Source organism: Pezoporus flaviventris, unplaced genomic scaffold (genome assembly GCF_033815535.1).
Source record: "Pezoporus flaviventris isolate CSIRO_AGI_PZ_B2104156 unplaced genomic scaffold, CSIRO_AGI_Pfla_v1 ptg000045l, whole genome shotgun sequence".
NCBI lineage: Eukaryota > Metazoa > Chordata > Aves > Psittaciformes > Psittacidae > Pezoporus > Pezoporus flaviventris.
Genome location: NW_026892593.1, coordinates 9,949,220 through 9,962,579, shown reverse-complemented (window position 1 = coordinate 9,962,579; position 13,360 = coordinate 9,949,220). Strand labels below are relative to the sequence as shown.

The window sequence follows — 13,360 nt, the reverse complement described above, 5'->3', positions numbered from 1 at the left end:
CATATTTGTATTTGTTTTGTACCACTCAGAGAAAGATGTTTTTAGAGTTTTAAAATATATATCTACTTTCATAAATATTTTAATGAGATTTTTTTTATTCAATTAATAAAGTAGCCATTTGTATCTCTGAAAGTGAAATGGAATGTCCAGAATGGATAAAGAATTTTTAGAGATTAATTTTTTTACCTTAATTCTCATATCTGAAATAAATGGTGTCATTAAAACAGGAAGATAAGAGTCAGCATTTCTGTTTGTTTCTTTTTCCCAAACTTGTGGCTGATTCATTTCTTAATGTTACACAAGTCTCCTCTTTGCTCTGATGTATAAGGCTTACATCTACCTTTCCCCTGGAGAAGGTCTCAGGTGCCTGACCTCACGTGCTGTTTCCTGTTTGAAACAGGAAACATGAAGAAATTAGGATCCTAACCAAGATGACCTTTAACATTTGGTTATCTTTTGTAGTGTGCCTGTGTTCAGAATATTGAAGTCAATGCAGCAGATAAGGTTACACAGTCTTACTTCACTGTCACTAGCAGTAGAGCTTTGGCTGCTCTTTGTTTGTTGCTATATAAGGACAAAAGTATATGTGAAGTAAAATTTGGTGGAAGAACTGCCAATATGCTCTTTATAATGATCTACTGCTGCTGTGTCCAGTGCTGTGCATCGCACAGAAAACACTGCTTGGCCCAGGTATCTGGAGGACAAAACCACAGAAAATAGAATACCTTACAAAATCCAGAGAAGGTTGCTTAGGAAGACTTTGTTTGTTTGTTTGTGAAACTCTCATTTCCTAAGGATGTTGCATATCAAATGGAATTTGGAAATGGAGAGGGTAGGATCTTGAGCGAAGGAATCCAAAAGTAATTGCAGACAGAAATGGGAGTGGCAAGGGGGGATAAATGAATTGTAAAGCTGGTACAGGAGACAGAATGAAGATCTCAGAGAATGGCTTAGCAAGTGTATGTTCTCTTTCCAACTTCCAGCCGAGGTGCAACTGAGATTACTTGTTTGGCTTTTAAAAATGGATAGTGGCATTGTCATTCTGTTTTAAGCCCTTTAAATGTGTCCTGCAAAGAGAACTGATCTCGAAGTCACTGCAGTTAGTGGAGGATGCTGTAAGCTTTCCATTCTGTCACACATCTGATTTTTGAAATACGTGCGGGCCCAAAAAGATTAAATTGCCCTGAGATACACGATCTCAAGTGGGAAGTAAAAATAAGTACAAATGGTTACTTTGGTGCAAACATGGGATAGTAGGAAATGGATTGTATCGTCTTTTCACAGTACACAGACTGCATCTGTAGCTAGAGCCGTCTGACGAAGGCTTACAGATACACGCAGGAGGTTCCGAGTTCCAATTCTGGCTCCCCTAGTGATTCAGTCTGTTCCTGTGGGACATTCCTGTTTGGTTTTGCTGTCTTTCAGCAGGTTGCACAGTAATAGAAGTAAATAAACCTCAGAGGATCAGTCAGACATCTTTTCTGAGTATTTGTAAAGATGTAATTCACGCTCATATTTTTTTCTTTAAGTAAAAGCTTAAATATATGTAATGTGTAATGGAATACAGTTTTTTAAACAAGTTTTTCTCTACACATACAGGTGTATGCATATATACACACATACATGCATATATGTGCGTATATATATATATATATATGTGAAAGTTGGTCACGCTTTCCTCTTGCACTGCTGGTCTTTGGAGCTACATTGGTAATCAAAAATACAAGATAAAGTGGAGTTTGTGTTTCAGGTGTGTCTGGCTGGCAGCTCATTGTCTCTGACAAGGATACAGAATTGTATGTGATACAAAATAGACGTTTCCTACTGTTTATTTGTGCTCTAAATAAATGAAATTTGTACCCACTTAAGCATATGGGTCAAATAATATTCCATACTCTACAAGTGAATATTAAAGCTCTGGAGAATACAATACTTGAAATCACTTTTAAGTTGTGCTGGTTTGACTTGCAGTGTTCTAGAAATGCAATCCCAGTAAAAATTATGCCAGAAAAATCAGTATTACTTAAGATCTTGCCCCTGTTCCCTGATGTAATAGGGCAAATTAAATTAAGAGACTAAGAACACAGAAAGGAGATCAAGTCACATAGGCTCAGTTTGGGTTTTTTTCTAATTCAGTTCAAGTCTGGCCTAGATAGATAATAACGGAAAGCCTTAACAGTTGGGTTTTGAAGCATACTTTATTGTTAAAAGAGAAAAAAAATAAAAGTATTTGAGCCTTGGCCTCACCCTAGTCCTTTTGCAATGGTGTTGCCATCATTAAAGACCCAACACTACCGGGAATCATTCTTATCTTCATGGAGTGCTGTAACTGCTCAATCTGCCTGATTCACCCTCCTGTCTGGGGCACTGCATCCTGAATGAAGCTGCTCCAAGCCCGACCTCAGTGCTGCAAGCTGTGCTGCTCCCTGCTTTGTCCCATGTCCAGAGCCAAGCTGTTGGTTGTAACAGCACTGCATGAATGAAAGCCTAAACAGGCCGAACGTTCCCTCTCACGATTCTAGGATCTCAGCAAGTCAATTTCCTAGTGGTTGTTGTGGATTTTATTACAGAAAGGTTTATGGATGTTCTAATGATGGTTGTAGAGAAGAAAGGTTTGCAGCATCATGATGTTCTGAGTCGCTAGGAAAGATTTTACAAGGCTGTGTATCTTTGGTCAGTATTTGTATACTGAGGAAAAGCACATTACTACCTGGAGAACAGCTCTGGCATGCAAACCAGCAAGCTAAAGGGACCAGGACAAGCAGAGGCCTAGCCTTTTACTCTTTGTGCACCTCAGGAGCTGCCTTAGAACTGGCCGTAAATAAAAACTTTAAACACTTCTGGATAGCATGTGAAGAGAGAACTCAGTTTTAAACAGTTACAGTGTGAGAAAGGCCTGATATGGAGAGGGAGACAAAGACTGCCTTTCATATATATACGTGAGATGGCAAAATAAACAAATGATGTTGCAGAAGAGAAGGAAGAAACTGATGTTGGTGAACACCCCGCCAGGCAGTGCCACAGTCCAGTCTATTCAGTAAGAAACTTGGAACTGCATTTCTCACTGTTCAGAAGGCAGGCCCTTGCTACCTCTCTACCAGATAGTTAAAATTGATGTTGCTTGAAGTCCACTGACCTTGTGAGTAACTGTTCAAACTCCGGTCATCTGCCCTTTGCAGGCAGGTGTCCATGGTTCATTTCTGTCAGCCTCGTAACCCCTGAGGAACTACTCCTCTGACTTAACAGCTGGCTCCCCTTTTGTACCACCGCAGAAGTATCTACACTATGTGTATGGGTCGTTGTAGAAAAACCTCAGGCAGGCTGCTCTTACAGAGTGCTGTAATGTCTCAAGCATTGAAATACGCAGATTGACTATTGCAATATTTTAACGAGGCACTTTTAAAACGTGTATATGTGTACTGTCAGTTTGCACTCATTCCCAAAGAAATTCTCTGATGCAGTAAATTCATATAATTGTCAATATAAACCTCTGGAGTTTGATTCTTCTGCTAATATTTGCATTATTGAGCAATGACAATAAATGAAGATTTTGTAAAGAAGAAAATGGAATACCTTAGGGCATGCTGTGGTGCTTGGGCTCTTGCTTTAAACTCCTCAGCATCAGGGAGGGTCTCTGGGCAGGAGTCTGTGAGGGTGAGCACTCTTGTGCTCTGGCAGTGGCTGACCAGCTGCACTGTGACTCCAGGAACTAGACAAACTGTCATTTCAGCGTAGAGAGGTGTGGCTTTGCAATCTAAATTCCCTAGGTAACTGTTTCTTACGTTGTTTTCTGACCTGTAATAGTATTTATGTGCCTTTTGAGAGTTTATTTAAAGTATACAGGCTCTGAGAGATAATTATGATTCTGTCTGAAGTGTATCTTTTGCTGTAGCAAAATACCTGTGTTCCAAATGCGAAGCAATTAGTGCCACTTTACACAGGAAAGAGAAAGCCATTTCCAGCATCTGCGTTCAACTGACAAATATGCCTCTCAATACTGCTCAATTAATGTTTTTCAGATTGGGAAAAATAGCAGTGTAGCTTTGTCACAATCCAGTCCTTCGAGTACATCAAACCCTGTACACAACAGACAAGTAAGTTGCTTTAAAAAAAAAGTGTCTGTAAGCAGTTTTGAAATACTTTATACTGTAAAACCTTAAAATACCATTTCTTTATGAAGGCAGTTCCTTACAGAAGCTGTCTTCCGGTGAACTGATATTAGATTTCTCCTCTCACGTAATTTTTTTTCCAGCTATTTTCTCCTCCGAGATTTATGAATAACAAGTTTCCTGCTTGTTTTGTACCTGTAATGCACCTCAGGTTGGCTTACGTGCTGTTCGCTGGCTGTTGCTTTGGTGCGATACAAACTGAGCAGCAGCAGCACTGTCTGCGCAAGATCCAGTTTAGGCGGATGTGGGGTTTCTGTCCAGCCTCCCCTGCTGAGCGAGATGGCACAGCAGAGTCCCCACACTGGCACAGAAGGACAGCGTTTAAAAATAGGCCACAAGTGAAAGCAGGAGGGAGGACAGACCAGGACAGAGAAGACAGGGCATTAAAAATAGTTAGGATCAGTCACATCGTAAGATGAACTGCCAAACAGTATAGTTATTGTTTTCTTTTGGTGCTGAATGCAAAGCAGCATACAGAACTGCTGTGAAGGGAAAAGAGTGGCAAGTTTCTTCGTACTTCTAGGGACTGGCATTTTCCTGTGTGAGACACTGTCATCCACCTGCCAGTAACAACCATGGGATAAAGCTGTTCTGAAATGCAGAGCTTCTTTTGCTTCAACCTCCTGCTCCAATGTTAGTGTAAAATGTATGCTAGAGGAGGAGCAGAGTGTGTTGGGATCAGTTGCCTGCATCCCGTGGGGAAAACCTAACAGTACAAAACATTCATTTTGTGGCAGCCTTCTGTAAACAGAGGCTATTGCTGAGCTCTTCAGCTGCCTGTTTCTGCAACTTCATCAAAAATAGAAGTGTTCACTTGGTTGAAGCTCCACAAGCTCCTTATTGTTCAAATGATGTTTCTGTCACTGTGGTAGCTGAATATGGAGCTCAGAATACAAATACAAAAAACATTATGATGTATTAAGTGTTATTAAACTTTAACTCTAACACAGGATTTTAGTATTTGGAACCATGAATAATGATTGCCTATCTGATAAATGCTTGTCACTGTCAAAACAAACCTGAGCTGTTTTGTTGACAACTTTCATCTCCAATCTAGTAACTGAATAGACTCAAAATAAAACTTCAGTCTAAAAGCGTGCTATAATATTTCTTTATAAAAGGCATTACTAATTAGGTAACAATAAGAGGATCTGCAAGTAAATGCTGTGTCAGTAAATACATTACTGGAGGAACATGAGCTCTTTTGTTTTTAATGTTCATGTTATAACCGTGGTAATCAGGGAGTCCAAGTTGAAGTGAGGTGTGTAGGCAGAGACAATCTCTGCTATATGCTGAGGTTCAGAGCTAGAAAATGAAGCAAGTTTTCATGAATGCAAGTCCAAACAACAGACTTTTAACAGTGCAGTTGAAGTAGAATTGCAGCTGTTAAGCTAAATGTGCTTGTAGAGCAGTTACTGGCCTGCCTCCCCTGTGCTGCCTGGTCAGGCAACCTGTTGGGGTTGTCTGCTGGTGCACAGGAGGAGTAAGAAGGGAGATTGTTGTCCCTTAGGAGAAGGGAGAGGGGTCCTTAATTCCATATGGGGTTGACTGACTGTGTGAGAGTGAGGATTTGGGAAGCTGCAGAAGGCTGTCAACCCAGCCTCGTTCAGACGTGGTCACCTGCATGCAGTCCTACTGGGAAAGGCAGCTTCCTGCTCACCTTCCAACCTAAGTGCTCTGAACCTTCCAAAGCAGCAGTGCTCTGAAAGTCACCTGCCATCTGTAACTGGGTGTTTCTCATTACTAAGTTGCGAGATAAAGGTGCCTGTGGCAGTTCTGGTTTCACACTAGTGGTTTCTTTCTGTCATTTGCTGCATCTGTGGAAGCCTCCTGTACTCTGAGGTACTCCTGTGGGGACTGGTGGAGTGTGAGGATAACTCTTGTGGGCCTGGCTGCTCTCTCCCATCACCTTAAACTTGGTCAGGTTAAACCCAGCAAATTGTTCTCAGTTCATGTTTAATGTGAATGTTGCTGCATCTGTTTGAAACCTGAATAGGGGCTTGTATACAGAAAAGCGTTGCTGGTTTTCCAACTGTTGTTGCTTTAAGTAAAAAAGATATTACTTTTCCCTACAAAAATTACTTGTTTTTTAACAAACATTAAGGGAATAGTAGTTTTATGCTCAAATTATTTGTGCCTGTTAATGCAAATTTTCACAAGCTTGTTTTCTCCAGTTTTTATCCTTGTTCTAGGTTTGTAACTAATCAAGTGTTTTTGTCTTCATAGTGCCTGAATGTGTTAACACTTCAAGACCTCAGTATGTGGTGTTTTTTAAATACTGAGTAACTAGATCATTGTATTAAGGGAGGTGACAAGGTGTATGCTGTATGGGGATTCCTTCTGCATGGAAACATGCTGTGTAGAGGAAAAGATTCTTCAGAGTTGTCCGTTTAATTGTTCCTCTTTATTTGTAATGATACACCAAGTTAATGACCATGAGATTCACCAAAGCTTACTAAAAGCAGACAGTGCCAAAAGGAAATACGCTGTTTATTCAAAGCAGTTCCTTTCCTTAAATGTAATCAGTAAACAAGGAGGGAATTCAGTTCAGAGACTTGAAATAAATTCCTGCTCCGAGTTGTGTCAGATGTTATTAAGTTTTCTGTGCTAGAAGACATTCTGTGATTTTGAACCTGGCTCTGGTTTCTCTTCTAGAAGACGTCAAACCGGACTGGTAGAATAAGGACTCTTCCATGACAAGGAAAAGGAACCAGCCTATAATCTCTAGCTCTCAGCAGCCCTACGCCACAGGGTTTTTTCTTTTCTATGTCCTGCAGATGGATTTAACCTTTTATGAATTTGTGGTTTTAAAGAGAATTAAATTTACAGACAACTGTAATAGTGATTTGTTTAGTTTTTCACTTGTATTTGCCACTGATCTGTGTGTTCTGCTTGGTTATGTTTCATGCCTTTTAAAGCTGTTAGCGTTGCAATGCTCCCTTTGTTTCTTACCAGAACACAACGGACATTCCAAGAAACAAAAGAAATCCAGATCATGATTTGAATTAATTTAAAGGATCTCCAAATGTTTTCATGAAATAAAAATTACAGTAATTCTGTATTTAAGCTTGTCCTATGGATAAAAATGGAGTGCATTTCTTAGTAACTTGCAAACAGCTGGGGCACTGCAACTTTAGGGACTAATCCTGACTGGTGCTTTGTACCTACAGCATTTAATAATTTCAACGGGAATTCTAAGTGTTCAGCCTCTTCCAGGATCAGGCTCTTAAGGAACCTCCACTTCAATCAATGCAGAGCGCATTTTTGCACCAAACTGTAGTTAACGTTATCAGGGGCTCAGTGTGTAACATCCCCGTATCCCGGTGGATTTGTAGACCCTCAAGATCATGGCACTTGATAACTTCAGTGAACAGTTTGGGTTTGCAAGGGCAGGAGTTGAGTAGATCGACTTGCATTAATAGAATTGCACTGACAGTGTTTCTTATAGGATTACTGAATAATTTTTTTAATAAAAGGTAGATTTTTTTTAATCAGGAAGCCAATACTGGAACAACAGAACAGAGCAGTTAATTTTTCTTTCTACAGTGTTAAAAGTGCACTTATATGCTGGTTTATTTACATCTTTGGTGGGGGGGTGGGGGGGAAGACGAGAGACTGCAAATAGGGAGATTATTACTACTTTCTTTTTTAAAAAAAGAAGGCTTAAGGCAAATTTTAAGGCTAAAAAAGTTGAAGCAATTATAAACAAGGTTGGACCCTTTGAAAAAAGTTTAGAAATATTCTTAAAGTAAATTTTTATAGTGTTAATTTTGTAATAATTTATGTTTTGCTATACTTCAGAGCTAACTGACCGCCATAGTTTCAGAAACAGTATGAAACTTAGGAAAGTTGAAGCAATGTTTATATTTTTAAGATGTTCTTTGAATTATGTTTTTATTGTACATTTCTTCAGACTGAAAAAAAAATGTGTACATATCTTGGTTATTTTTGCACAATTTTTGTCTCGTTCAGTTGTAGGAGCAGTGCTGTGTGGATTATTTTCTTTCTTTCCTTTAATTTATTTTGAGTTATAAAACTGCAGGAGTTTAAAAATCTCAGTCACAAAGTCATCCTCTGTAATCAATGAACTGCTATTTCTAGTCATTGAGGGAAAACAGTGGTTGGGAGATCCAGTGGTTGCTTCTGAGAAATAATGCTAATCAATGACTGAAGGAGCGATTTTGTATTTTTTAGGAAGCTTTAGCTCTATCCATGCATCTTTTAATTGGAAAGCTGGAAAATGGAGCCTGTCCTTTTGAATGCTGCTTAAATGTTTTTTCAACTGGCTTACACCTGACAGCATTTGAGGAGAGTTAAGTGTGAACTAAAACCCCATGGTGTTCTTTCATCATCAGAGAGTCATTATTTAATTCTATGGATCAAAAATTTCAGCCTGCAAAGTGAAATGGAAGTAAACATTGGGAAAAAAAATCCGGAGACAAACTGGACCAGCCTATAATGCATCCTTAGCGTAGCATTCACTCGGTAGTTCTTTTTCTTCCCCATTTGCCTGAAAATCGTGTGATTTGTTTCCAGCAATAGAGGCTCAGAAGCTTTGGTTGTTACACATTCGCAATGCATAGGCCCGTCAGCCATAAAAAGCGACTTGGATAACTTGTATGCCTTCTTTTGTATCAATGTAACAATTGTACATAGTGCTGATCGACCTTTGTAGAGAATAGTTTATACAGCATATTCTATTATTGCTGATTCTCAGTGAACTATTGTTTTAAAAAAAAAGAAGAAAAAAAGAAATTTTTCTATTTACACCTTATATTTTGTTATGCTGTTGACCCATGGCACTTTAACAAAACTCTGTGGGTTTTGCATAGCTGGTCAGTCATGGGATATATTAAATAACTGTTGTTGCACAGAAATGAATTTGCACCTGCTATATTGTGCTTTCCTACTACAGATTTTAGAACCTTTTCCAGAAGACTTTTGAAGAAAGCATGTCCAATCATTCTAAGATTTAAAAAAATGCCATAACTTGTACAGCCAATTTCTTTTTTACAATCCATATTTTGTAACACTAAGTATTTTCATTCTTTGTCCTGCACCTTTATGTATTAGCAGTATCAAATAGAATTCATTCCATGCTTGTGATAATTGTAAGCAGAATAAATGTCTAAAGTAGGTGTAAATAGTAAATTCTATGGCTTACAGTTTAAAAGAGGAAAACCAGAACAAACGTATCTGATTGATACTGCCATGGTTCAGCACCGGGCCTGGAGATATTCTCTAGTGAGCGATTGTATTTTTTGGTTTTTGCTTTCTTTTGTTTTTTGTTTGTTTGTTTGTTTGTTTGTTTTTGGTTTTGTTTGTTTTTTTTTGTAACATGGCTTTGTAAATAAAATAATTTATATGTTTGTAAGAAACAGATGCGTTTGTCATTATTCATCTGTGCAGAGTGACAATGGTAGGTATCATATGCTGAAATACACTGTGCCCATAGCCAGCCCTGAGAACTTGACTGGTAGCACAAAGATCTGCCCAGCTCTGTACAGGGCTGAATTGCTCTGGATTACTTCTGACATTTGTTCCTCCAGTATGTCTGTTTTTATATGCCAGGACATGGGTGACAATCAGCTGCTGAGGGCTATGCGCTGATAAATCATTTTTCAATTCCTTTGCTTAACTGAATGCATTTTCTCATTCCTTATCAGTGTAGATGAACTTGGCTACAGCCACTGGAGTTAGGAATTCTCACTTCAGTGGGCAGTACAGATGTAAGACCAGGCTTTTTATCATTGTTGATACTGAAAATGCAACTTTTATCTAGGCATTAAGATTCCTGTTCTGTGTAAAGCCTGTTCCAATAACAGATCAATGAGACTCAAATTGTCCATTGGGTTGTCAGCTCTGCAGAGAGGACTGCAGTTCTTTCTCTCACAGCAAACCTCTCTTGCGAATCTGGGGAAGATACAGAATTCCATGTTCCTGCAGGGAAGATGCTCACAAATAAGGTATCATCTGTTCTAAAATCAAGACATTTGGACTGCAAGCTACATTTTTGTATGCATACACTGAGAACTGGCAGTGGAGGTAGAAAGCTGGGCCTGCAGTACAGGGAACAGTCTTCGGAGGAGAAAACTTTACCTTCTAGGTAAAGGTTTTTCTGTGATGCCTTGCATGTTCTGATGCCTGTCACAAAAGCTAATCCTGAACTTCCTCTTTACTGTCCAGTCTGTGCCTTGGTCTGCGCTGCCTATAGTTTGAAAACTTCTTTCTTTCGTTAATACTGAGTTTATCTTTCCAGTACAGAAAACCCCAACATCCTGGAGCAACAGCAGATACTGAAGCTATATCTGATAGAGTGGTCCCATGAAGAGTGACATTCTATTTGTAAGCTGCTTTGCTATTTCTAGCAGCCGACAGAAATTAAAGCAACAGCTAAGAGAATGGAATAGTGCAGCTGTGAGTTACGAGTTGCTTGCCCATGGCCGGCAAAGGCCGAAGACCACTGAAATTGTTTTCCAAATAGGAATCCAAGTAATTCTTTAGCGCTTGCAGGTTTGTTAGAATGATTCACAAGCTGTTCTCTAATTGGAGTTGGTTTCCCCCACCCTTTTTTGGTTATACAAGTATTTTGCTTGCAGCAGTACTCTTTACTCTTTTGCTTGTGTTATCCAACATGCCCTAAATGCCACCAGTTTCAGAGGGAAGCAGAACACACTGTAACTTTTTATTTGTTGCACTCTAGGTTTTGTGCTTCTGGTTTTACCACAGGACTATTTATTTTAGCAGAAAGTCATTGCTGTGTGCGCCCAGTATCTGTTTTACTCTTCCAGATCTGTCAGGATTCACAACTGGAAGAAATCCCAAATACTGATTCCAGAAATATTTGGAGGAGATTCATGCAATGGATTCAGATTTCAGAACACAAGAATGTTTATTTCGTGCAAATTTTTATGCTGGTTTGCTCCTTTAGTACCTCTTGAGAGCTACTACTCATAACAAGTACAGACCTCGTGTAGGGCATTCTTTCTGATGTAGATGAAAGACAAAGCTGTTATAATTCAGCAGCAGGTCCCTGTTTGCCTGTTGATTGGAGAATCCATGGTAGATGGTGTGGACGCTCTCGTTCTCATTTGTAAGGCACCACAAGTGACAAGGGCTGGATTCTTCTGTGTGTGGTTTTTAGTTGTTTATGGCTGACCTGCAGAGATACTGAGATCTGGTCTGTCATCTGCTCTCCCCACAGAAGGGAGAAGGGAAGCTTTAGGGAAGCTTCCCCTGTTTAGAGCGGATCTTGCCAAAAATAACAGTCAGGATGCAGGAGAACTTGATTTGTGGGTGAGACACCAGTAGGGATTTGAGATGATGCCAACACTCAGCTGTCCCTTTGCAGACTTCCCAAGCCTGAAAGACAAAATTGAATCTGGGTTTGATTAACTTGGAGCAGTTACTAATGTGGTTTACGTGACACCACAAGAGACCAGTTTTCCAGAGCAGTTGTCTAGCATGAACAAAGTGTATTTACAGAATGCTACAGGTGTAAAGGCCCATTGGTGTAAATGCAGTGAATGGCCATGATGAACTCATGAGTGAAGCCCTGCAAGTCCCATGTCTGTCAGCTGATTTCCAGCCTGAGCCCTGCTGAGGCAGAGGAGGAGGTGGTGACAGGGTAAGTAACCATCACTGCAGAAAAGACACCATCATAGTGCTGATTTGGAGAGCTGTGTCATGGGTAAGCAGACAGGTCACTGGAAAAGGATCACTCGGGCCCAACCTTCTAGCCTTTCCCACCACAGATACACAATATAGAGAGGCCTGTTGCCTTAGTTCTGAAGGTACTCTGCGCAGCCTATGCAAGAAACTTCTGATCAGCTCCACTCTTAAACTGCAAATATTTGCTTTCCTCTTTCTTTATTTTTGACCATATAATCAGCTGAGGGGGAGGGGTTGTCCTGTGTTTTGGGGCTTTTTGGTTGGGTTGGGGGGGGGGGGTGTTTATGTTTTTTTTTTTTTAAACTTGCCTTGAGTTACTCCTTCCTTGTTAATTCTCTTTAGGAGTTGTGTTTGGACCACAAAGCCTGAGCAGTAATACCAGCACACTGGGCTTGCTGCTTCATTACCAAGGAGACACCAAAAAGGTGCAGAAAGCTGGTTTTCACTCATGTTATTTTGCAGAGACTTCCAAGACCTGCAGCTTCACCCTGAGCATGGATGCTTCTGAAGAAAAACATTCAAATGCTCCATTTGTGCTCCTTAACCTAGACCAAGCCAAGTGCATGCTTGAAATCAATGCGGACATCAGGAAGCGCTCCAAGACCTCTTTCTACTAGCTGCTTTTACACGGCACTGACTGAAGTGCTACCATTAAAAAAGACATGTGGAGTTATGGTCAAAAACAGGAAAAGACTGAGGCTACTGATCAGTAACATGAGCCTTTGGAGTCACATAACCCACACTTACTTTTGCTTCCTAACTGCATGCCCAGACTTTCTATTCACAGTGTTTCTCTTTGGACTGGGGATGGTCAGAGAAACTAAGGCAATGGAGATGGATCTCTGATCACTACCACCCTGTGTGGTGTGAACTCACTCTACAGACACTGCTAGAATAAGACTATCTGTGGTCTTAACAGCTGTAGACTCAGAGCCACATTTAAACAAAATTGCTGTGTATCTCAAAGAATGAAGGCTCCTGCAAAGCAACTTCTTATTCCTTTGCCTTCAGCAAGAGCATGGTTCTAGGATAAGAATTCCTTGGGTTTTCAGTGAACTGGGAAGTGGCTGGTTCTGTAAGAACTGTATCTCCTGATGCTAAACAAGCATTTTTGTAACCTCTGACTCGGAAACAGTGACTGGAAGGACTTTTCTACTTCCTGATAATTTCATTTTTCCATGTATGATTTTTGGTGGCAGGTTTAGTCTTTATTTTGCAGTTGACTGAAGAAAAAAGAAAAAGCCACTCACAGCTTAGTCTTACGACTGCAGGCTCTTGTTCTTGTGGGCTGGGCTGGCACCGCAGCAGAGGCACAAGTGATCCAGGCTACCTCTGTAGTACACCAAGGACAGCTTCTTGACAGAAGTGCTGCACAAGCTGAGTGGGGCTCTGCTAGACAAGCTGCTCATACATGAGGAAGGGCTGGCTGGGAACACTGACACTGGTGGCAGCCTTGGCAGCAGTGACTGAAAGCAAAGCTGAAGGTTCTAAGGGAAGTGAGGAAGTTGAATCATGACCCT

General features: G+C 40.2%; 1 protein-coding gene across 7 annotated transcripts in view; it reads left to right on the top strand.

The window, feature by feature from the left end:
- ATXN7L1 (ataxin 7 like 1) overlaps window positions 1-9,307 on the top strand; it is a 113,511-nt gene extending 104,204 nt beyond the window's left edge. For 6 of the 7 annotated variants that reach the window (XM_061467405.1, XM_061467404.1, XM_061467402.1 and 3 more), the window contains 2 exons: window positions 4,020-4,094; window positions 6,825-9,307. In XM_061467405.1, coding sequence (XP_061323389.1) covers window positions 4,020-4,094; window positions 6,825-6,866 — 117 coding nt within the window. In that variant the 3' untranslated portion in view covers window positions 6,867-9,307. The remainder of the gene's footprint in view (window positions 1-4,019; window positions 4,095-6,824) is intronic. The other variant, XM_061467403.1, reaches the window with a different exon arrangement.
- The last annotated feature ends 4,053 nt before the right edge of the window (window positions 9,308-13,360 follow it).